At 40.4% G+C, this 24,680-nt stretch overlaps 1 protein-coding gene across 1 annotated transcript in view; it reads left to right on the forward strand.

Moving 5' to 3' along the window:
- The window catches only part of tenm2a (teneurin transmembrane protein 2a), a 349,743-nt gene that overhangs the window by 86,347 nt on the left and 238,716 nt on the right, over window positions 1-24,680 (forward strand). The window contains exons 3-4 of the mRNA XM_077236049.1: window positions 7,116-7,157; window positions 9,599-9,874. Coding sequence (XP_077092164.1) covers window positions 7,116-7,157; window positions 9,599-9,874 — 318 coding nt within the window. The remainder of the gene's footprint in view (window positions 1-7,115; window positions 7,158-9,598; window positions 9,875-24,680) is intronic.

Consider the following 24,680-nt stretch of genomic DNA (forward strand, 5'->3'; position numbering starts at 1 on the left):
AGCTCACTCTACCAGGAGTATGGCTGCTTCTAAAGCTCTTTTGTCGGGGGTTTCCCTGAGTGATGTTTGTGATGCGGCTGGATGGTCTTCACCGCATACTTTTATTAAGTTCTATGACCTAGACTTAAGCTCTACCCCTGGGGCACAGGTGCTCTCGTCCTCTGTGCGCTAGTCTCACATGACGGTCATTTGGTCCTATGGCGACGTGGGTATTCGCGTTCCCGCAGCGTTTGACGCAGCTCGAAGTTCCCTTGAAAGGGAACGTCTCGGTTACGTATGTAACCCTAGTTCCCTGATAGGGAACGAGACGCTGCGTCGCTCCGCCATACTCCCGGCACTCCCGTTAGCGCTTCCTTCAAGCCTATCAGAAGCTAATGCGCTTGTGTTTTTGGGGTGCTTTATAGTTTCCTGGTCGATGACGTCACCCGCCTATGACGTTTCATCTCTCCATTGGGCTGATTCCATACGTGCTTCATGACGCACAACGCAGGGGCGTTCCCGCAGCGTTTGACGCAGCGTCTCGTTCCCTATCAGGGAACTAGGGTTACATACGTAACCGAGACGTTTTTGACATAATCTTATCCATTAGGTGTTTATTAATGCCTGTGTGGTGTTAATTTTGTAAAAAAAAAAAACATTTTGTTAGTAGTTATTAATAAAATAATAAGGTTCCATCTCACAAAACAGCAGGGATTTAAAAACTTTGATGCTCAATATCTCAGAACTACCCTACACGGAGATGGAACTGTACAATTCTAAGCTCACGATATACCAACAGCCTTACAATAATTGCATTAACATGATGTCGCTTAATCTTTTAATGATTTAATATGGCATATTCTTGCTGAAAGCCTTTAATCTGTTCTGGAATCTCTCAAGGCAAATGCACATAATGATCACAGCTAACATTCTCTAAGTATCTAAGTGTGTTATCCTGATTCCCCCGAGGGTGGAATCGTCATGTTAAATACATATATATGCATGACCTCTGCTGTTTAGCCTAAAGCATAATATACATATATATATATATATATATATATATATATATATATATATATATATAGTAATAATAATACTACAAATTAATAGTATTACTATTATCATTTGTGTAAAAGTGTGGCACCAGTTTAACATTAGAATAGCTTACAGGATAAGCATTGGGCCATTTAATTAAGTTATATTTAAACATAGTTACAGTGATTTGATTCAGATCGGATGATCCAAAGCGGCAGTAAAATGACTATAAATACACACCTGCGAGTGCAATATCTAGATCATAGATAATTCATTGCTTGGCAACCACAACCAACCTACAGTTAGAATAATATACATTACTGGCTGTATTATGTTGGGGTTTTCTAAGGCACAGCCCTTCAAGTCATACCTCAGAACACTCTTTGTTCATTGTAAATCATTGTAGCTGCAGTGGGTGGCTGAGACGCCTAATGAAGGAGCTTACCACATCACCAGGGCACTATATCCAAAAAGACAAGACTGAGTGGCCAGTCTGAGCCCTGAAGGCCATCAGGGGGTCAGTTGGCACTTAATAGCGCTCATGATATGCCGATTAAACTTACAGTTTGGACAGCTGTGTCACCTCTTCTGACACCAGCCTGCTAAGCTCTGCCTAATTACAGATGTCATTCCTTGTATCTCTCAGGCTGTTGTTTTATCCCTCCGTTGGAATGATTCTTTTAATTATTAAATATTTTGTACAGTATTGCATGGCTAAGTGGCTGCGATTTGGGGCGCTTTTGCCCTTGGGTTCAATTATGGTACTACGCTGCTGAGTGCAGGGTATTTAATTATTTGCCAAATCCAGCCTTATGCAGCATCTTACTCAGCGCCTCGAGACTCTAAAACATTCAGACATTTCTTCTTTTTTTTTTGAGACAGAGGTTAAAATGACACTTTGTGTAATGAGTAGTGAGCTTGTGTTGTAATGGGAAACACTGAAGGTCTCATAAATTAGAGATACGTTTTGGAGCTCTCTGGTTTGATTAGTAAACACAACCCAAACCATTATACAAGTGTAACGCAGACAGATGTTTCGATAAAGTTGTAACCACAAATGTACAAACTGTTAACCAGTATGGATCCCAACTTGAACGCTATCAGGCTACCAAACAAATATACTCCCCCTCTTAGCACTCCCCAAGGCTTTAGATCTGCTTCCTTCGGGCTTTCAAACATGTTAGCGGTAAAGCCTTTTGCAGCGTATGCGATGGTGTTAATATTAAGGCTTAGGTCAGGTGGTTTATGAGAGTCAAAATGGCTCCCTGTGGGGTCAGATCTATTTCTGCTGCCCAATTAAAAGGTGTTGAGTGGCCGCGTGGCGCAGGTGGCTCACATGGGGCAGGGCGTTTGACACTGAGGGCCCTGTTCTTGCTTAGCTGTTAACTCTATGTCCCAACATTAATGGGAGCCCAAATTATGTGCTATGCATCCTGGGAACAAAGTATGCTGCAAAAACTCACTGGACACCCACTGCTGAGTGTAAACCCTCTCAATTAACACCCTGCCCTTCTGAGACCACCGATGATAGCATACCACCTACGATGCTAGCACGCCCCACGCAGGATCTGATGTCACAGGGACAGGTAGGAGGCTCTGAATCAGACAGTGTGCTAGATGTGATCCTCACACGGTCAACCAAGGCGGAGCGGCAGTTTCCGCTCGGTATCTACAGTGTTGGAAAACGTTATTTTTACAGTGAGGTGTTAAAATATTGTGCAATTACTTGTAAAAATAACCAGTCTTGTCTCATCTTGACATTTTATTCTTAACGTGTGTCTAGTTACTTTTTCGTAAATTTAGTCTAGTTTTGAAACCGCTACGTGTTTGTTCTTGTAAGTTAAATCAATTTTTTTTAAATAGGATACACTTCCATTCAATAGTTTGGGGTCAGTAAAATTATTAAAACAAAAAAAATTATATATATATATATATATATATATATATATATATATATATATATATATATATGTGTTTTTATTCAGCAAGGACACATTAAATTAATTAAAAGTGACATTAAAGACATTTATAATGTTACAATACATTTCTGTTTCAAATAAATGCTGTCCTTTCTATTAATCAAATAATCCTTAAAAAAATGAAGTAAACAGCACAACTGTTTTCAACATTGATAATAACAAAACACAATTTCTTAAGGAATGATGCCGAAAATTCAGCTTTGCAATCACAAGCATAAATTACATTGTAACATTACATTTACATTGTTAACACGTGCTACTTGTGAAGTGTTACACATTACTTGTGATGTGTTACCCACTATTGTGTATCTGTGGCAGTAGCTGATTTCCCATGGAATGCAGTGTGCCATCAGTCAATTATGGAAAATCTGTATCTCTATCAAATATAGGTGTATTAGTTACTGGCAAATGATGGGGAACCCAACTGCGTCTCCATAGCAATATAATTATAGAGCACTACATTAACAAGTTGTTTGGTGAGCACAATACAGTGAGTGTTGAATAAGTGGTAAATCTGAATGGGTGCTGATTGATTGAAGGTGTCGTGATTGTGTGTGTGTGTGTGTGTGTGTGTGTGTGTGTGTGTGTGTGTGTGTGTGTGTGTGTGTGTGTGTGTATGTGAGCTGAGAAAGTGAGCGGATCTGGGTGTAGATATCAAGAAGGATGCCGAGCCAGCTGTGTCATGTCATTAATGGCACCACAATCTCACGATCCACCTCATAGTAATGTACCTTGCCTAGAACACAGCAAGCTGACCTTGATTTATCTGTTCGCTGCACAAATTATTAGTATTTTTTTAAAATTTACAGCATATGCAATAGCTGTCAAATTCAGACACCTAATCCACACTTAAAAAGTATGACTGTCAGAACTCACTTTACTTTTTTGCAATGACATTTAGTCAACCAAGAAGTTGGTGTCTTCTAACAACAACAAAAAAAAAAGTGTAAAATTTGGTCTATAAATAAATTATATATAAATGTGGCTTGGGCTGATAAAAGTTTTGCTTAAACGTTTATGCATAGTCTTGCATAACTAAGGGCATGGTCACTTGAGTGACAGGTGAATTGTCGCTGCTGTCATTACTAGCCGTTTGTCTGTTAGCCGTCACATCAACTAAGCTAATCCCGCCTCTTTGCCCATTTTCGGTTATCTGGAAGTGACACGCTGCCAAGATGGTGACCGCCAGCTCCGCCCACTTTAGGCTTCAAAAATGCTCTTCAGAAACCTAGAGGTGACATCACGGACACTACGTCCATATTTTTTTTACAGTCTATGGTGACAACTTAAAAATGGTGTTCCCCACACGTAACTCTACCCAAAGTTTCTTTTAATAGAGTTAAAGTTTAAATTTGTCAAGTGGCAGATTTAAATAAGATTCAGTCAGCGCTCACTTACTCTCGCATGTTCCCACAGAGCTCCATTTCCTCAGTGCGTGCCTTCAGTAACAATAATAACCATCAGCCCACAGAACATGAACAAACATGCTGCACAAAGACGCTCTCTGGAGCAGGTCCATTACCCGCCATCATCAGTAGTGGGGTGTGGGGGGTTATATAGAGACCGCAGAGAGGCATGCTGATCTGGACGCAGAAATCACATCCTTCTCCCTGCTGAAGCGGAGGTCTTTTTATATTACTCAAATGGCCAATCAGCCCTCTCTCTCTCAGGAAAGTCAAATGCTTCTTTCATGGGCCTGATGAAGCATAATGACCAGAGGACAATTTACACTCTTGGGGCCCAAAATGGGATTGAGTCAGTCCTCGGGGATGTGTAAGGCCCGTAAAATTATCTCGGTGTGTGTCCAGGCACCTGTACAAGGCTTTAATGCAAAAAAAAAAAAACGTAACACACCTCCAGCCAAGACACAAGCACTGTATGTCAGATAAGAGGCTCTAAAAGCACATTTGTAATATCCAATGCAGCTCCCCTACAGTCTCCAAAATCACTAAAAGTTGAAATTTTTAACTTTTTCAAATGACCTGTTGGACTAATTTGGTTCCCGCTTCTAAAATGGAATGGGAAATGAGATGAAAGATTTTGCTAGGGTTGCATAAAGTAATTTCTGAGAAGTTATGGATGGATGAATAGATATATGCATAGATAGAAAGATAGATCCATTACTTCAGATCAGGCTTCATGATCAAGCTGTACATATGTAAAGTGCCTACACACACACACACACACACACACACACACACACACACACACACACACACACACACACACACACACACACACACACACACACACACACACACACACACACACACACACACACACACACACACACACATACACATTTTTTTCTCTCAAATGATGTGCTTACTACCTTCTCTACCAGCTTTTACTTTATTTATTTGCATTTATATTTACATTTATTTACAGATTCACTAAAGTGGCGGGAAAGAGTTACGACTGGAGTAAGGCTTGCTGAAAATTCCTATTTGCCAAAAAAAGTTCTGTTAAATAATATTTCACAATAATATTTTTTGGTCAAAGAAATGCCTTGTAAATCATGAGAGACTTTTATCAAAGACATTCAAAAATATTAGAAAACACCCATAATTCAGTATGATATTAAATAAAAAAGTCTTAACATCTAGTTTACAGTGTACAAAATACCATTCTAAAATAGAAACAAGCAAACAACATAGATCAAACTACATTGCGGGTTTGTGCACAAATGCATTTGCACGGAAATGTACTTGTCTAGTGGGTTGCACAGATACTTCATCCAGCCTACTCAATTAAGTTTATGCATTTGTCTTCCTATACAGCTCATAAAAACATGACCTGTAAACAGTATCTTCAGATGGTGCCAAAATGTTGTTGGTAAACAGTTATAATAAAAACTGTGATGTTTTAGACAACTGTGGAACAGGACAAAATGTTTTACTCCCTCAGAGGCTATTGTATTTGATAGCTGCAAGAAGCAGTTTAGTAACCTCAGCAAATGCATGACATGTAAGAATTCAGTTCTACTATTTGAGGACCACTGTCAGGAAAAGAGTGAGCACAGGAAATATAAACCCAAAGTTCAAGAGAATGTAGAGCATGGTGGCTCTTACTGCAGTTACTGGCAATGAAGAGAAGTAATGAAGAGTGTGTTATTGACTAGATAACCCGCAAGAGAATAGGGGCAGAATCTCTTGCTTACATTGTGTGCGTGTGTGTGTGTGTGTGTGTGTGTGTGTGTGTGTGTGTGTGTGTGTGTATACGGTATACAAAATTATGTGTGTGAACTTTAAAATAACATTTTAATGTTAGGAGACATGTATATGATATTATGAGGTCTTCAGGATGGTGATTATTTATTTTGCGGCCTCTTACTGTAAAAGACCACCTCCTTTGGGAGTTGTGATTTGACAAGCTTTGAGTGTGCTTTTGGTATCGGTCCCCACTCCAGGAATGATTCCCAGTTTGAGAAAAGATGCCTGTTCTTTTGGTTTACTATGGTATTTTTCCATCTGGCTGTACTATAAATTTGTAAACATAAAGAGGAAGCAAGATGGTCTGTTTTTTTCACAGTCTGTAGATTTCCAACAGACATTATGCGAGTACGTGTCTTCATACATATGGCACTGCCTGTAAGCTGGACAGCAGAAAGAAAATATGACTGGAATCTTCTTCAAAAGTATCCTATAATTATACAACACTTTCAAAATTTTAATTGAATGATTTGAATGAAATATTAAACTATGAAGAAAAAAAAAACTTAGCATGCCATTGACAAATGCGATCTCATCTTCATACTCACAAATGCCACACACACACACACACACACACACACACACACACACACACACACACACACACACACACACACACACACACACACACACACACACACACACACACACACACACACATTAAAACACTAAGTGTTTGCCATCAAACAAGTCATTGTTTTATACAAACCTGTTTTAATCAATTTTATACTTTTATGAAAGGCACAACAGTGTACAAACAAACCTGTTTGTGAGGAGATGGAAGAAATATTCATAAAAATGGAAGAACACACTGTAAACCTGATGTTATTTAGATGTGATAAATGTTGCAAGTTAGTGAAATAGTTGGGTATTAGGCTAAAGGTGGCATTTTGTGTTGTTGCCCTCACAGAGTACATGGATTTTTCCCCGTTCCTGAGCTACTTCAATTCAGGTACAGTACGGTCTGACTAGAATGATAGGAATACTACAGTAGTTGTGTTTGTAGCATTACTAGCAGCATATGAATATTCAATGTTATTGTCTAGCTGTGTAGTAATATTAGAAGTAGTAAATGTATCCAGTTCTCAGTTCAAATGTAATTTTAAAAGGACCAATTACCTTTGCACTACTATAATCAAGTGTTTTTTTTTTTTTTTTCGTTTTTGTCCAACCACCACATAGTCAGGAATAAAGCAACTCTATTAAGGTCTCTTGATTTTAGCAATATCGATCCCAACCGCTGTAAAGATCCCTGCCTTAAAGAGTGTTAATGAATAAAATGGCTTCTTCATTTTCAGCTGATTGGAGGGCATGCATTGACTCTTTTAATTACTGGAGAGAAGAAATTGGTTGTGCATGCCTTATCCTTTAATTGTTTTTCCCACAGCCAGTCCTTAATTGGGACTCCCTTGTGTTTATCGATTCACTTTAATGTGCTTTAATTTGGATGACGTGCAATATATATATATATATATTGGTTTGCAGAAGGGTTCTGTCCAGCTCTCTGTGGATGCGGTTTGTGTCAAGGCTGTGTATGCGCATGAGTGCGGTCACACTCATCAAAGCAGGAGGTGTTATGCTGTGAGGGAAATTTCACAGCAGGTAAAGAGCTGCAGGATCAAATAGACTCCTTAGTCCAGCACCACACATGAGCTGCTGTCTGAACTGACGTCCACTGATTTGAGCAGTTAAACCTCAGGCTCCCGCTGCCCCCATTTTCTTTCTGAGTTCTGACTTAATACAGTTTTGAAGTTTAGTTTAGCTCTATTGAATTTATACATACTGTTTTTCACAGTAAATACTATATTGTTCCAAAGCAGTTTTACAATAGTGCCTTAAAACCACCAGCGCAATTAGTGACAAGGAATCAAAACTGAGGAAGCACATTTAAATGCATACATTGTTATATTTAAACACATGCAATTGTTATATATTGAACAGACTTTGAAGCTTTAAAATATATAATGGGGTTAACTATATTACATCTAACAGTTTTGATTAATTACTAAATTAATCAGTGATAGTTATATTGTTATAAATGTCCATTATATGTAGTATGTATTGTAATAAAACGTTATTATTATTATTAAATTATTATTTTTAAATATTATATACAGTACATATAGACTTTTTTGAAGTTTGATTGATTGTGATTGATTGATTGATAGACCATTTTTCTCCAGAGACAGTGTAAAGACAGGACAATCATGAAAAGAGTTTTCTTTCCCCAATAATGTTATTTCGATGTATAAATCCTAATATATATATATATATATATATATATATATATATATATAATGACATTATCAAAATGAATGGCTTTAGACTAAAGAGAAGTCTCTTCACAATGTTCAATACATTTGTATGAGCATAATGCATTCATTTCACATTGAAATTAATTTTATTGGCTTTCCTGCAACTGAATGGAATTAGAAGCGGGATATTTCTTTCAATGGAGGTGGGAGAACGCCTATGTTCAAAATAGAAGCTAGTAAATCAGTCAGTTCTGTCTTTCCACTTCTGAAGTTAATAAGAGGATAGTTTACTGTATGAAGACTAATGACATATATACTTTTGAAGGTATAATTGTAAAGAGTAAGCAGTAAAAGAAACAAGCATGATTTTGGTCTGGCTACTTATTTTTTTATTTCAAAGGTACTTGAGTAAAGTACACGTTTCATAACCTAATACATAAGTATAATTACTCAAGTACTGTACAAGTGTGTCACAGCTTCTCCTTTCTGTCAAGAATGAGCAGCAGAACAGAGAGGGCCGTCACAATCCCAGAGTTTCAGAAGTTAAAACCAGTACCACTGACATTTCAAGATTTGTGATACCACAGTAAAAAGTATTATGCTAAAAAAAAAAAATTAAACGGTTAAATATTATTATAAATTTAAACAAATTAAACTAAAAGTGTGAGGCCTTCAAGTATTTCGCAATTAATAAAATATTACTCATGTTGTTTGATTAATATTACATTTACATTTACATTTATTCATTTAGCTGACGCTTTTATCCAAAGCGACTTACAATTGCTATATTTCAGAGGTCGCACGCAAAACATATTAAAGTGGTATTAATGCTATAATTCTGCATATTAATGCTATAATTCTGGTCTGCTATCATAATATATGTTTTGTTTTAGAATTGAGATGCTGCCAAAGTGCTGCATTGTGTGTTTTATGTCCTTCTAAGTGATGATTTTAGGTAGTTGGTGCTATTGACTGTGATAGGCTAGTTCATTATGATTAAGATTAAGTTGCAATGTCTAGTTTGTGTAAATGGCTCGATTTCTTCACAGGGTGCATCAAGGCAGCATCAATTCTCTCAGGCCAGTTCCTCCACATGAATCAACAACTAACTGATTGTGCTTTGTTTTGACCACTTTAGGGAACTTTACTTTAGCGGAGCTGGGCATTTGTGAACCATCCCCGCATCAGAACGCATACTGCCCTGAGATCGGCCTTTTGCAGCGCGGTTACTCTCTGAGCGCCGGCTCCGACGCGGACTCTGACCCAGAGGGCCCTATCTCACCGGAGAGAGCCATCCAGCTGTGGGGGGGCCAAGGCATCAAGTCCCGTCGCAGTTCTGGCCTCTCCAGCCGGGAGAACTCAGCACTCACCCTCACCGACTCTGACAACGAGAACAAGTCTGATGACGAATCAGGTGAGAGATTGTTTCAGAGAGCGAGAAAGCAGCGAGCGAGTTTCGTGTTTATGAGAAACTGAGGGTGCGAGAGAAATCTTTAAGGCTTTTAGAGTGTAAGGTGTGTGAGAACAGATGCCAAAAATGTGCAACATGTGATAAAACATTCACTTTTATATGCTTTCGACTCATTTAGAGCTGAATGCATTTCGGATACCTTTTGTGTTGCTCTTACCTGGGTGTTATAGCCTCACTGTGGTAATCATTTCCCAGTGACACAAGGCGCTTTTGTTAGTCAAACTGCAAGCTAATCCGCCACTGGAAATGCATATAAATAGACTAGATACAGTATGACGTCACACTCGATTAATAGAAAAAGACTGTACACAGAAAGACATTTTTTAAAATGTCAAAGGATGCATGTTTGTCAATCGAAAATATTGCCCCCCCCCCCCCCAAGCATCTCTGGATATCGTCTTCCCTTTTATGTTGTTGTTGACGACTGAATCCTCATCAGCACCTTCCTAGCTGGAATTCTGCAACATGTTCCTTGTTTCCACAATTCCTTGTTAATTTGGTGACATCCTTAATCTTAGTTTGTAGAAAATGTCAGAGTAGGTTAATGAAAAGACAAAACCCATCCCAATTAAAGGAGTTCTCACCATATCACACCTCAAGCAGATCCATCAGCTGTGAATTCCAGCATCGCACAAACTCGCTCTGACAATTTATCAAACTACTCTACAGCTCTTAAACACATTAAGAAACACCTTGGAAAGCAGTCATCTTCATCTTGCCGGCTGATAATTGCCTCACAGATAATTGCCATGCTAATCTCCCGGCCGCTGTTTTTTATGGCACAGAAAAACGCATAGGCATAAAATGTGCCAGTCACCGGATCGCATGCCAGTCTACTCCGATAGCAGTGACGCGAGCTGGACACCGTCTCTCAGCTCTGCACCGTCTTTCATTCCCACTGAAATCCCAATTTAACATCGTCCAGCCTTTGCCTGATAATCTGGGCAGGATGCGTCACAAGGAACTATCTAATGTATGATAAATTATGTAAAATACTGTTTAAGCTGGTAATATGTAACCTTGCACCAACAACAGTAATACTGAGATTCAATAAAACATAGTTTTGTGTTTTTATGCTTTTTAGGAGACCAAGCAACAATTTACTTATAGACACTTGGGCTTTTAAATGCAGAACTTTGTCCAATCCCATTTATGCTGTTGCTGTATTGGGAATATCAAAACAATTTTACTTTTACCAGATACAGTATGTATTCAGTATGCTATTCCACATAGCATACGATATTTTTATTATTTCTGCTACGTAAAGATAAGAATTCAGTTTGATGCATACTAATATAATACTTTTACTATTTTTACAATACATATTTGAAATAATTAAGTTTAATATTCAAAATAACATGCTATGAAGATATAGATTTATGAAGAGAATAATTAAATATCCTATTCCAAATATTATTCCTGCCATTTAAAGATAAGAATTCAGTATGCTATTTTAAATAGTATACTAGCATGCTAGTCTTACCATTTCTTCCATATGAAGAAAATAATTCAGTATGCTTTTTTGAATTGCAAACTAGCATCCTACCGTAAGGGTTTATACAATATAAATATTTGAAGAAATGAATTCAATATGCTTTTGGCATAATAGCATACTATTACGTTTTCTGCCATATATTAAATGAGTTCAGTATGTTACTACTAGCATACTTCTCTTGCTGCTTCTGCCATATAAACGTCAAAAATTATGAATTCAGAATGCTATTAAATTTAACATACTACTCTTACTGTTTCTACAATATAAACATTTCAATAAAGGTTTTCAGTAGGTCATTCATATCTTTATATGAATTCAGTATACTAAAGATGGGGCAGAAATAGTAAGAGTATTATGGAATTCCAAATTCAATTATCTTAACCATTTTATTGAGCAAATGGGGCATGCGACATCTTTTTAGGGCCAAGGGGATAACATACTCTTACGATATCAGTCAGACAAATTCACAGCAATGGTGGCCAAGAGCCAATTAGAAATACAGCTGCCATTATTTTAAATTATGGTCAATTATCATGGACATTTTTATATAAGTGTGGTGTTTCAATTAGGAATGTTTTTTTTTTTTTTTTTTGAGAACTAGCCTTAAGCATCATTGGATTCACTCTGTTCTCCACACATGTTCTTAAAATGTCGCTTCTGGCTATATGCATTTTTTTTTTTTTCTGTGGTGATGCTAACATAGAAAAAATAGATAAGGTGTGATACCTCTGTGAGTCTGTGCTTGAGAAAATCAAGCTTTCTTGCTGTTGAACTGAATTAGAAGTGGGATATTGCTTTCAGTGAATGTATTCTCACAAGGAAGAAAGCATATGTTCAAAATAGAAGCAAATAAACCTGTCATTTCTGTCTTTCCACTTCTAACACTCTTTGAAGCCTCGCCCGTATCTTTGCCCCTTTTTCTTTCACAATTGTTGTGCATGTTGATGCACTTCAATATCCTTCTCTCTCTCATCTTCCTTTTTTTTTGCCCTGTTATATTATGGATGTGTCAGCAGCACCAATCACGTTGACAGACAGGTGTCACTCACAGAGGGAGAGAGAATGGGGTCAGAAGGAAAGTTTCATCCATTATCACCCTCCGTCTGCCTCTTTCAAAATACTCTCCCTGACGTAAAGGCAGCTTTCAAAGTCTACCGCCCATTTGACTAAAACATCCATTTGTGCTTTTGAGATGTTAAGTCTAGACATGGGCTGACTAGTCAATATCTGATTGGGCACGGAGTCAGAAGTTGTTAGGATAAAAATAGGAGCCGCTCAGTTTTACATGGTCCTTTAGAAATCATTCTAATATGCTGATTTGCTGCTCAAGAAACATTTCTCATTATTACCAATGTTGAAAACAGTTGTGCTGCTTAATCATTTCGTTTAAATCAGGATCATTTCAGGATTCTTTAATGAATAGAAAATTCAAAAGAACTGCATTTATTTGAGATTGAAATAGCCTGTTATCATTCTAAAGACATTACTGTCACTTTTAAACAATTTAATACATCCTTGTTAAAAAATAAAATAAAAAAAATAACACTTTAGTTTAGGGTTCATTTCACTATTAACTTTTTGCTTATTAGTATGTATTTTACTAGGATATTGGCTGATTATTATTATTATTATTATTATTATTATTATTATTATTATTATTATTATTATTATTATTATTATTATTATTATTATTATGTATGCATTATTCTGCTTGACTATATTCAACATCCCTTAATCCTACCCAACTCCTTCCCAATACCTAAACGTAACAACTACATTACTAACTATTAATACACAGTAATTAAGAGTTTATTAGGAGTTTGTTAAGGGAAAAGTCATAGTTAATAGTGAGAATTGGACGCTGATCTAAAGTGTGACCAAAAAAAAAAAAAAAACATTTCAATGGTATTCATCTTTCTAACTTAAATATGCATTGGTGCAAAAAACAAAATATTTAACACTGATCAAATTTATTAACAGCTGTATCACACTACAATGGACCCGAATACATATTTGATCAAATATCGCATATCACAAACAGCCAGTTTGGGCCATGGTGATATGTCCCATTATGTCTTCTAGAGATCGTATTCATAAAAAAATCATCACTTGTTGCATAAGCAGCTTAAACACAATGACAAGCTTTTTTTCTTCTTTAGGACCGGTCATATCTTTTTTTATAACTTTGATTTCTTTCATTTAAGAATGCAAAGTAAGACTGACTAACTGCTAGTTTGTCAGACAAGTTCCTAAAACAGTCTTAACAAAATGGCTGTGTTTATGCAACAGGCCACTGGTCTTTTTAAAACAACCTAACATATTGATCACGATCTGTGAATTATCATAGCTAATGTCAAATCCTGAGTGCATTTAGATCAATGAAGATCTTGTAGCATGTAGAAAGTGTTTCAACAAACACACAAAGCACTTGTTGGTCAATTTCAGCTTAGCATTAATCTAAAATAGCTATTTTCTGGGTTGATAGAAGAAGTGTCACCGCCGAGAATTTGTTTGTAACAGTAATTCCATGTATAGCACATCATTCACCATCATAACAAAAGCGTCATTCACACTGTAACTTGAACACACTAGTAGATAGTGTTTCGAGTCAGCTCTATTTTAAAAAAAAGTCGATAGTAAATTAAAGAGTGTGATTCCCTCTGAGGCGGATAAAACGAAGCCTCATTCGACTCTTTCTGCTTATCGATGGCGTCTATCCCGTGTAATCCTCTTAGAATATTTTCCTCACACCTTTTTGATGCTAGGTAAGGTGCACAGGGAGCTTGATAATGAGGAAAGGTGATTGTCTTATTAAGCAGCCTGGATGACTGGAAGACTCTTTGATTTGAGTGACTGATTAATGCCCACATGCTACAGCTCTCAGAGCAAAGAGTCAGTGATCTTTACGTGTCTGGGGTTCCATTACACCGCATGGGTGCCGTCCTTTCCTGCTGCTGTCTCTATAGTATTTAACTCTAGTATTTCCAGTGTATATTGCTATTCATGCAGGTGCGAAGCGATGGCCGGCTGTCCAGACGAGGGTGGCTGTCATTTCTGCACTCTGCAGCGTGTTTGTTTGCATAAGTAATTGCACTCCAGCCAGATAAGAAATTATCCCATCATTCGGTTGCGGTCCCATGCGAGTTACGTTTGGCAGCGGTTCGGCGATCAGTGTTTCGCACCACGTTCAGTAAACAAAGCCACATTGGCGCCCCATGCTGCGAGAAGATTTGGGCGGCTCTTGTTTGCTGGATTATTTGTATTCTGCCACACTGATCTGTCTCACTAAGTGTTAAGGAAGCTTTGTTGGGGACACAGAAAAATTGTGTTTTCTTCTTGATGATTTCTTCGTTTTCTGCTACAAGAGGAAAGAATATGTTTTAAGAAAATTAAGTTTGAAACTTAAATGTTTCCCTGCTGTGTGTCTGTCTGTCTGTGTGGGAAGCACATGGCAATAGACGTGCAGCACATTGAGCATAACCGATAACTGCTGTTGTGTATCAGAGAGGATTGTGGCACTGACCATTATGTTTCATTATTACAACAACTGCAATTGTTTTCCTTTTTTTAATCAGCTCCACTTACTCTAAATGAATAACCATGAATCATGCTTTGGTTAATGTGAATTTTGCAACGACACGGGGGCAGGCTCGCATTAAACCAACAAGATTGAACCAAACCGATTGTGCCCATTTTATGCAGACGCGTAGCACAAGTGAGATTTGTGCCGAAGATTATAGTATGAATGAGGCTCTCTGCAAATAACTGCAATCAATTCTGTAATGGGAGCATCAGGAGAGGTCTCGTTAATACGGAAGAAAAGAGCATCAGTAGAAGAAGAGAGAAATCAAAGTTGCATGCTGGGATATTCATATCTAAGAGGGGAGACTGGAATTATTTGATACTCGCTGAAATGAGTTGACTGCATGTGGGCTAAAGGAAAATCGTACAGATGCAAGAAGCGGTTTGTGTGATTGCAGGATGTGTTTAATGAATATTGCACTATTTAGCATACCGTACTGAAAAAGGATGCTGATTGGTGGGAGACCTGTGGGATTGTGCCAGAATATATTTCTTGAAATGATGTTTTAACTTTCTTTGAGGTGAACTCAAATTAAGAGTGTAATTGCACAACTAATGAACCTCGATGAAACATCAGCTTTTACAATTGTTTCTTACACATCTCATGTTAGGCAAATGGAAGGCCCACTCCAAGTCAAATACCAACTATTTATGAACTTCAGTTCACTTTTACTTTTGAGCCGCCGTTTTGTCCTTTGCCATTTACAAATGTTTAACTTCTTATCGTACGTTGAATAGAAACAAGAAATCAATAAACAACATTTTCTTACGGTTGCTGGTTGACAGTGAAGTGGATAAAATCATTTGTAAAGAAGCCTCTCTCTTTTCTGTCAGAACATTTTAGCGCTGAGGTTGAGTAAAATCTTTTTGTGACTCCCCACAAAGGTTGTATCGACCTCTTCCACTAAAGTTGTAAAGGAGGGAAATGTCATTGATGGAAGGTAAACAAACTCTGACACATTTGAAATGAATATGCAGGACAAAAAACAGTGTTTTGATGGCAATACTGTGGTATTTTGAATATACAACTGTATCTGCAAAATTTAAGTACATTTCACATTTAAAATTAAGTAAAATCTACTTAAATAACTGAAGTTATACATACATTTAAATAACTACATTTAACTTGGCCAGTTGTAGTTTGCTGTGTAATTTCTATTTATTTGAAGTTTACTTAGCAAGTACATTTTACTCAAACAATATAACATTGAATAAAGAGATACTTTCAAAGTGTATGCTCTACTTCTAACATCTAAGTAAATAATACGGTAGATATCGTGTAGAATATATAGTAGAATGTGGTACCCACCCGAACACAGAGACCTCAATACTTGGAACACAATAATGATAATATTCCTGGTGTTATTTAGAGTAGAAAATGAACTCCAGATGTCACAAAACAGCAAGTTACTAATCTTAACAACAAAAGCAATTATAAAACAGTTTAAATACAGCTGGAAAACAGTGAAAAATGCTGCCTTAATAATTATGCATGATGGGAACATCAGTATCAGAAAGTTGAGTATTGGTTTTATTTAATTTTATAATGTTGATATTTATACTTTAATTTCTTCAAACTTAAATTGAGTGCTAATATAGAATTTACTTTTTTTTATTCTTGCCTGAACCAACTATTCAGTTTTTTTTCTGTAATATTTATTCCACCACAGAATAATTTTTTATATCAGTGAATGTCATTGTACAAATCTAATGCACACATTTAATTCCATGAGGTTATGAAGATTAAGCAAATACTATTTGACTAGTCATGTAATCTCAACATGATGACCACTCCATGCATGTAAAATCTTTTTTGTTTGTTTTAAAATGTTTTTTTTTTTTTTTTTTTTTACCTTCAACACAAAAAATATGGTTTGAAGTGTGCAGCTTTTGTTTTCTGCTGACCTAACAAATACGCTGAACAAACAAACAAATAAAGCAACAAGCTGCTCCTCTTTTCATTTTCCCAAACGTTTAGGAAAATTTACGGGCAGCCGCCAGCTATGCTCGTAAAAGTCTTTATACTGTCGCCATTCGCAGGTGAAAGAAGAACACTTGTAAATTTCTGCAGCAGCGTCCATCCCCTACATCCGAATGACACTGATCTTGGGGAAGAATGATTAAAACATGCATTAGATGATATAAGAGTTGGCGTGGGCATTGATTCAAGCATTAAATATTCCTGCCTTTTACAACTCTCCCTTGAGAGGTCTCTTTCAGTCCTCTTCCTCGCTTCCCATCCAATATTGGAGTCAAGATTGCCATTGCTGGGTTCATTACATTGCAGCTTTAGTTAATGAAACGGACCCAGGCCGGACAGAGGCCCTTTATGTGCGCCGATCAATCGGGCCCCAGTAAATCTGAGCTTAACCGTCCCCTTTCATCTCAATGCAATGTTGATATTTCTGCTGCCACTGGATAACTGTCAGACACCACAATATATCATAAAGGGGAAGATGGAAGTTATATTTAGCTGCCTGACCTTTCTGAGACATACATCTGTCTGTCACCCTACAGTCTTTGTGTGTGTGTGCTGTGCTGATTGTTATTTACTGTCGACAATGCTTGTCCTAATGTCAACTCGGGGGGCTCTATTAGTCGAACCTGTGGTGCACACACACACATACCCATTGGCTAACAGACACATGGAAGCACAATGTCACGTCATATTTAGCGATCTTGCAACATGAAAAAACTTTCCCACCTCCCTGTGTTTTATGTGAAAATTCAGTCACAATCAACATGTGTCTTCTTTATAGACTTTAAACACTGCTTTTCATCTTTTATCTCTATCTCTCTATCTATCTTAAAAATAGAAATGCACACATACATAAACAATCTCACCTCTCCTGTGGAACTATTGTGTTGAAGGGAGCAAAACAATAGTGATTTTAAGGCACTTTTATCTGCATCAGGACCAATTTACTGTTGCCTTCACAAAAAAAACTAAAACTTCATCGCTAACCAAACAGTATGTGGTCTCTGCTGCGCCTACATCAATGCAGCCAGGAATTATTGTGAACGCCACATCATATAAATACATTTATTGTAACAAATAATGCTGGCATTTAAAAAAAAAAAAAAGAAGACAAAAAAAAAACAGCAGTGGGTGTGTTCATTGCCGTCTAACGCTTTCTCTTTCTGTACCTTTCATTACCTTTTTCTATATTTGTCAAATACACAAAGTCTATGTTAATTTGTCAGACATGATCACGGTACTGTAGAAACAAAAGTTTGATTGTGGGAGTGCAGTGTTCAACTGCCGGACTGATTACTTTGTAGAACACTTGATGTCTACAATGTGCTCTAATTCTCTGTTGTAAAGGAAGTCCTCAGTGTTAATTCTCAGCTTTGATTTTTGACAAAAGATGGTGATTTAGCATTGCCCGTGGTCTCTCAGACACCTGATATTTTTTTCTCAGACTTGAAAGCAATTTTATTTTTATTTATTTTTTAAAACACATTCATTAACACCTCACCCCCATTTTTCTGTGGTCATCAATTTTATTTTTCTTACTTATAATCTACTTTGAGCACCATAATGCCAGACAACTGCCATTAAAACTAATGCATTGTAGGCCTACTAGTAAAAAACAACATGAAACATTTTAAAAATTACTGTTTAAATGAGTTGACTGTTTGTTTGTACTTCTACATACTTGAATATGAATACTTTCCATTTTACTAGGCTCAATAGATTCTCGGAGATTGACTCGGTACCTTAGATTTTGGCTTATTCAAGATGTCTTATTTGCCTATTGTTTTGAACCTTTTTTTTTTCTTCTCCCAAATAATGCCATATAGGAATGATGCCTTAATATCCTCACTAGAGTTTGGAACAGAGCATATGATGCAATTGGTCATTTAAACAGTCAATCTTTTTTTAAGAATACCATGCACAAATGAATCACACAACTACCATAGACATTTAAATCCAGGAATTATGTTGATTTCAGGTTGCTTTTTTTCCTGAGCTCAAACACAATCAACAGGGAGTGTGTCTAACTACTCTTCTTGTGTTTAGTTTATCTGCAGCATTCTAATATTTGCTGTATTTTCTTTTCTTCACACATTTTTGGCCAGTGTTGTCAATCCAGAATCAGTGAGTGTAACAGAGCAGCATACAGCAATGAAGGCAGGCCCCCAGGGGTTCGAACGCAATGCGATTCGTGTTTGGGTCTAAATAAGTTTATTGAGTTTGCTGGTGACAATGTATAGTGCGAAGGACTCGGTAATGTTGTTAGAGAATTAGTACCCCATGATGAATTGTGTGACAGAGCGGCTCTGACAGCCCCATGGTGGTTTACTCTTAGCTGTGCAGTTTATACTCATTTAAACACCAAGGACTTTTCACTTTTGTTTAAGGCATTTATTCCCACCCCCATGTGTGACAGCCCAGCCCATTGTTAAATGGTAAAAAGCCCTGTATGTTTGGATGAAACTTGTAGAGTTCTCTGCCTTCTAAGGATCGCTTTTTTGTGGGATATTGAAGGGTACCGTATTTCCACAGGGTTGCAGAGAAAGCCGAATTGGAAAAGAGCCAAATTCTCCTCTCGTCAGAGTCAGTGAGCGTTCTCTGTAAAAGAGAAATAACAGTGAACAGGACAAATCCAGCAATGAATACAACTGTGCTTCTGACTCAATAAAGACACAGACGAGAAACACAGGATTTGAGCCTGTAGGGTTGAAGATATTAAACACTTTAAAGTGCACTTTTTAATGTGTTGGCTTGAGTTGCTATAATTCAGTGAAGGGGATTATTGATCCTGGCTGCCAATTTCTTTTCTCAGTCACTTCATAAAGAATCGGATGACTGGGGAGGGACTGCTGGGTGTGGCATCCTTCTTCTCTTTTCTCCATTACTTTATCTCCTGATGGCATCGATCTCCAGGCCGGCCTCCTCTCCAGAGAGCCGCTAGAGGATCTCTCTGGGCTAGGCAAGCTGTTATTACAAACCTCTGTCTTTATAAATGTGCAGTTCCTCTCTAAATTATGTCTGGAACAACTGTCTGATCGTTTTGTACCAAGCTCTAACCAAAGGCACACACAAGAAGAAAAGAGATTATTGATTATTTGAACATCACATTGTTAGCAGAACAAACACCAATAATGAGGGAGAACCCTCTTTGAAAGACATTTTCTAGGCAGCTTTTAATTGGTCTGCCTAACACAATGGTTTATGTATGTTTTCCTTCTCTTTATTGGTGGAATGACAAGCAGAACACTTTGTGCCAAAAACAGAGAAGATGTTTTCTGACGGTTTAGCAACAAAGTCTTTCTCTTGTCAACTAGGCTACAACTAAATAACTTTTCATTAAAATTCAAAACTTACTCAAGGCTAATGTTAATTAGTGCATTACTCTTTATTAAGATTATTTTGTTGATGTATGAAGTTAAGTCAAGAAATAATACCCTGACTGCTCTCCTCACTGTCATCTTTTCACGGTAGATGATGATGATGATGATGATGATGATGATGATGATGTTTTATTTTATTTTATTAACATTAATGACAGACAACAGCAGGAATACTAGGCTACTGTAACTTTAAGACCGAATGGACAGACCAAATATACTGTTCAGTTATGACATAAACATTTTGTGTCTATGTGTCCGTTTAAGCACAAGTAAACGCGAAAGACTAATAATTAATAAACACAGTTCCCTTTCAGTCGATAACGTCGGACGTAGTCGACGCGACTGAAATGGGATCACGCTAGGGAGCCTATCATCTTCGAGTACTATTGAACGAGCCAATGTAATTGGCGTGCGTGATTCGCATCACACACTCCGCCCCCGCGGCGCGGGTATAAATACGGAAGTGGATGCACGCACTAGTTGCCTTTCGCTTCGGAGCCGATCGTTTGATGTCTCTGAGAGTGCTGTTGTCTACAACGAGCGAGTGTGTCGGTGTTCTTCAGGAAGACTCTCCCAGTGCTGGTGTTCTACAGCGCGAGTGCAGCGGTGATCGCGAGCTTTGAGCTCTCAACTGCTGTTTTAACAGCAACAAATTTCTAAATGTTTGTGTGTGTTGATGGCTGGTTAGAGGGCGGAAAAGTGAGTGCTTCACTGTTTCAGTTCTCTGTTCAGTGTTGCCGCGGTCATTTCCCTGTGTGCTCCGGCACTGGTGACGGTCCTATTTTCTGAAAGAGCAACACGGGTGCGTTTGCGTCTTTTTCAAGATGTCATTCCGCCCGTGCGTTTCTGGGTGCGGTCGTTCCCTGTCTCTCTCTGATGGTCACAACTGTTGTGTCACGTGTTTGGCTTACAGCACGCTGAGACAGCTTTTCTGGACAGCTCATGTTTTCACTGTGGGAACATGACTGTCGCAGTGTTGAGGGCGAGACTCGCCTTCGTTCGCGGAGAGCGAGTCCCCATTACCATGCCCCACCCTCGGGTGCTGTGTGGGATGGGTGACCGGAGGATAGTGTTGGATGTCCCGCCCGGTAACCATTCCCTGTGGGCTCCTCACTCCTCCCTTCCACTGCGACCACTGGAGCCTCCGGTGTTTTCTGCTGGTCCATCTGTAATGGGTGGGCCAGCGGTTTCACTCGGGGCTCCCCTGGAGGACAGGACGCCGATTGCAGCATCAGAGGGTGAGCTGACTTCTGGAGATGATGACTCGGCTGCATTGTCTCCCTCCGGGAGTTCAATGTTGCCCGAGCCGGATCCAGAATTATCAGCTATGCTGAAACGGGCCGCCGAGGCTGCCGGGCTCGAGTGGAACCTCCACCGTGTCCCGTTCAGTCTCGGTTGGAATCTGGAGTTTGGTATCTTGGGGCGGGCCGCGCTGGTTCTCAGCTCGCCGCCCCAGTGCCTTTCTTTCCCGAAATGCATGGAGAGCTTATCAGGTGGTGAACAGCATCTTTCTCTGCCAGAAACTGCCTGAATAGCTTTTCCCCCTCATTACCCTTGATGGAGGAACGGTGAAGGGTTGCGAGGTGTCCCTCCATTGGAGCGGTCTGTCGACACAGGTGCACCTGTGTCCGGCGGCCGCTGCCTTTTGGGGGGATCCTCGTCTCCCCCTAAGGCCTGTGAGTTTCGTCCGTTCCGACGGGCAGAGCTTACAAAGCCTGTGGGCAAGCCCCTTCCTCTTGCGTGCCATGGCGTTGCTGCAGGCTAGGGCACCCATGGCATGCACGAGGGTAATCCAGACCGTGCGCTCATAGGTGAGCACCGCACTGCATCCGACCTCACCCTCCGGGGTACGGGTGTCGTAGCGTGCGTGATCGGTCTGGCGATGTCCACCTTGGTGGTCCAGTAGCGCCTTCGTTGGCTCAGCCTGGTTGGTATGGCGGATGCGGACAAGGTTCGGTTCCTGGTCTCCCCAATTTCCCAGGTTGGGCTGGTCGGCGACGCGGTGGAGAACTGCATCAAACAGTTCTCTGCCGCTCAAGCGCAGACGGAGGTCATCCGGCACATCCTGCCCCGGTGGCCAGCTGCTGCCTCCACCCGCCGCCGGTGGCAGCTCCTCCGCCTGCTCGTCGCCGTGGGCGTTCTCCGGCCGCCGCTCCTGCTGGCCCTCCGCAGCAGCCTCCACCCAGGCCTCAGCAGGGAGCCGGCCGCAGTAGAGACGCCCAGCCCGCTCCAGGCGCTGCCAAGCCAGGTGGCAAGCGACAGCGAAAGCATTCCGGAGCGGGCCGCCCAGGAATGGATGAGATGGTCTTGGAGTGGCACGATCACTCCCTCCCCCCGGGTGAGGGCCGGGTGGAGCCTTTGTTTGTGTGTGTGTCTGTTCCGCCGCTGGCTCCCTAAAAAAAAAAAAAAAAAAGCGGAGCAAGCGGTACCCACACTTCAAAGAGAGAGCAATTTCATCTGTTCCTGGGTCCCAAGAGGGCCAGTCTGGCGGGTGTGACCCTGTATAGCCTTACACCCCTCAGCTCCCCCTTGGTCGCCAGCAGGCAGCTTGGTGCGTTCGAGGACCCGGTCATCCGCCTTCTCACGCGCCCCCTGCCGCTTGTGGAGACAGGTAAGTGTTGCACAGCACACTAACACCACTCTCTCTACTTCGCTGCCCCACCTCAGGCTCGGCTACCCCGCTCAAGTCAGTGATAGTCATCACATTAGGTGTTGAGCAGACGTGCTCCTGAAAATTCAGTGATATTCATCACACCGAGTGTTGAGCAGTGCTCCTGACTTGTGCGTGCTTATCTTATCCTGCTGGCGAAGGATTTGATATAGCCGCTCCTCCAGCCGGTACGAAGGCCAGTTGTAAACTCGTTCTTCGTGCTACTAGGTGGTGGGTCGTGACCATCTTGGCCCAAGATTGGTCTGCAGCTTTGACCTGAAAGACATGTGCTTCAGATCTCTACCTCCCGCACCGCAGGCCATCCTGTGTGTTGCGTCTAAGGGTGGAGTATCAGTACAGTGTCCTTCCCCTCGAGTGCTCCAGAGCCCGTTGGGTCTTCAGGTCAACTGGAAAAGAGTAATCTCGCCCACGGGCTGAGTATCTCTTTTCTAGTTTTGGAGAGGTACTCGGTCCAACATGTCTCTCCAATGAGAATGTGTTCAGCTGGTGTTGAAGTGAGAAAGGGTCCCACTGAAAGAACTTTCAGAGGCTCCTGGGGTATATGGTAGTCGCAGCCTTTGGCTCCCTCCATATGTGACCGCTTCAGCGCTAGCTTCACGATCGAGTCCCGAGGTGACCGTGGCAGAGCAGCTCACCCTGTGTGACTATAGTTCATCCCGGTCTGCTGCCAAACCCTCTTCAACAGAGCGGCCATGTACAAAGGGCGTGTTTTAACGGGGGCCTGGGCGACCCCCGACTACACGGGCATTCGTGCCTCGAGTTGTTAGACATTGCGACCGTTGCGCAAGCTTCCCTTGCATGTCACAAACTCACCCGTCACCTCCTCCTTGGAGTCAGACGCTTCTGAGGGCGCCTTATTCCACTCCTCCTGCTTACTCAATCGTGCCGCCATCGAGCCTCACGACAGTTATAGCCAGGGCAAGTGGAGACTCCATCCCCTGGGTCCGGCTGGGTCATGACCATTCCGGGGCCGCTCAGTTGCCCCCCCGGTTTTATGTTTCCGCCAGTGTTTGGGTAAACCGAGCGGACTACCCTTGGACAAACACTGGGACTCAGCGGCCCCAGGGGCCCGCAGAAATGCGTTTAACCCCAGTGAGCCTTCTAAAAGTGACTGCGACTCATGGTCGCCTTGCGCCTGCAAGTCAGTGAAATCATCACTCTTCATGTTGAGCAGATTTGCTCCTGAAACTCAGTGAAGTTCATCGCACTCTGGTGTTGAGCAGCAATGCTCCTGTAGCTCAGTGAGTCCATCACAGGTAGCTCAGTGAATTCATCACACGCAGTGCTGAGCAGAAATGCCCCTGGTGCTCAGTGAAGTTCCTCGCACTCACGTGTTGAGCAGAAATGCTCCTGAAGCTCAGTGAGTTTATCACACTCAGGTGTTGAGCAGTAATGCTCCTGAAGCTCAGTGAACTTGTCACACTCAAGTGCTGAGCAGAAATGCTCCTGTCGCTCAGTGAGGTTCTTCGTACTCAAGTGTTGAGCAGAAATGCTCCTGAAGCTCGGTGAGTTTATCACACTCAGGTGTTGAGCAGGAATGCTCCTGAAGCTCAGTGAACTTGTCACACCCAAGTGCTGAGCAGAAAATGCTCCTGAAGCCCAGTGATCTTCACATGTTGTGTTGAGCAATGCTCCTGTCTTTT

The sequence above is a fragment of the Siphateles boraxobius genome, unplaced genomic scaffold, assembly GCF_051911475.1.
Source record: "Siphateles boraxobius isolate OS27281-9 unplaced genomic scaffold, OSU_SipBor_1 2, whole genome shotgun sequence".
Lineage (NCBI taxonomy): Eukaryota > Metazoa > Chordata > Actinopteri > Cypriniformes > Leuciscidae > Siphateles > Siphateles boraxobius.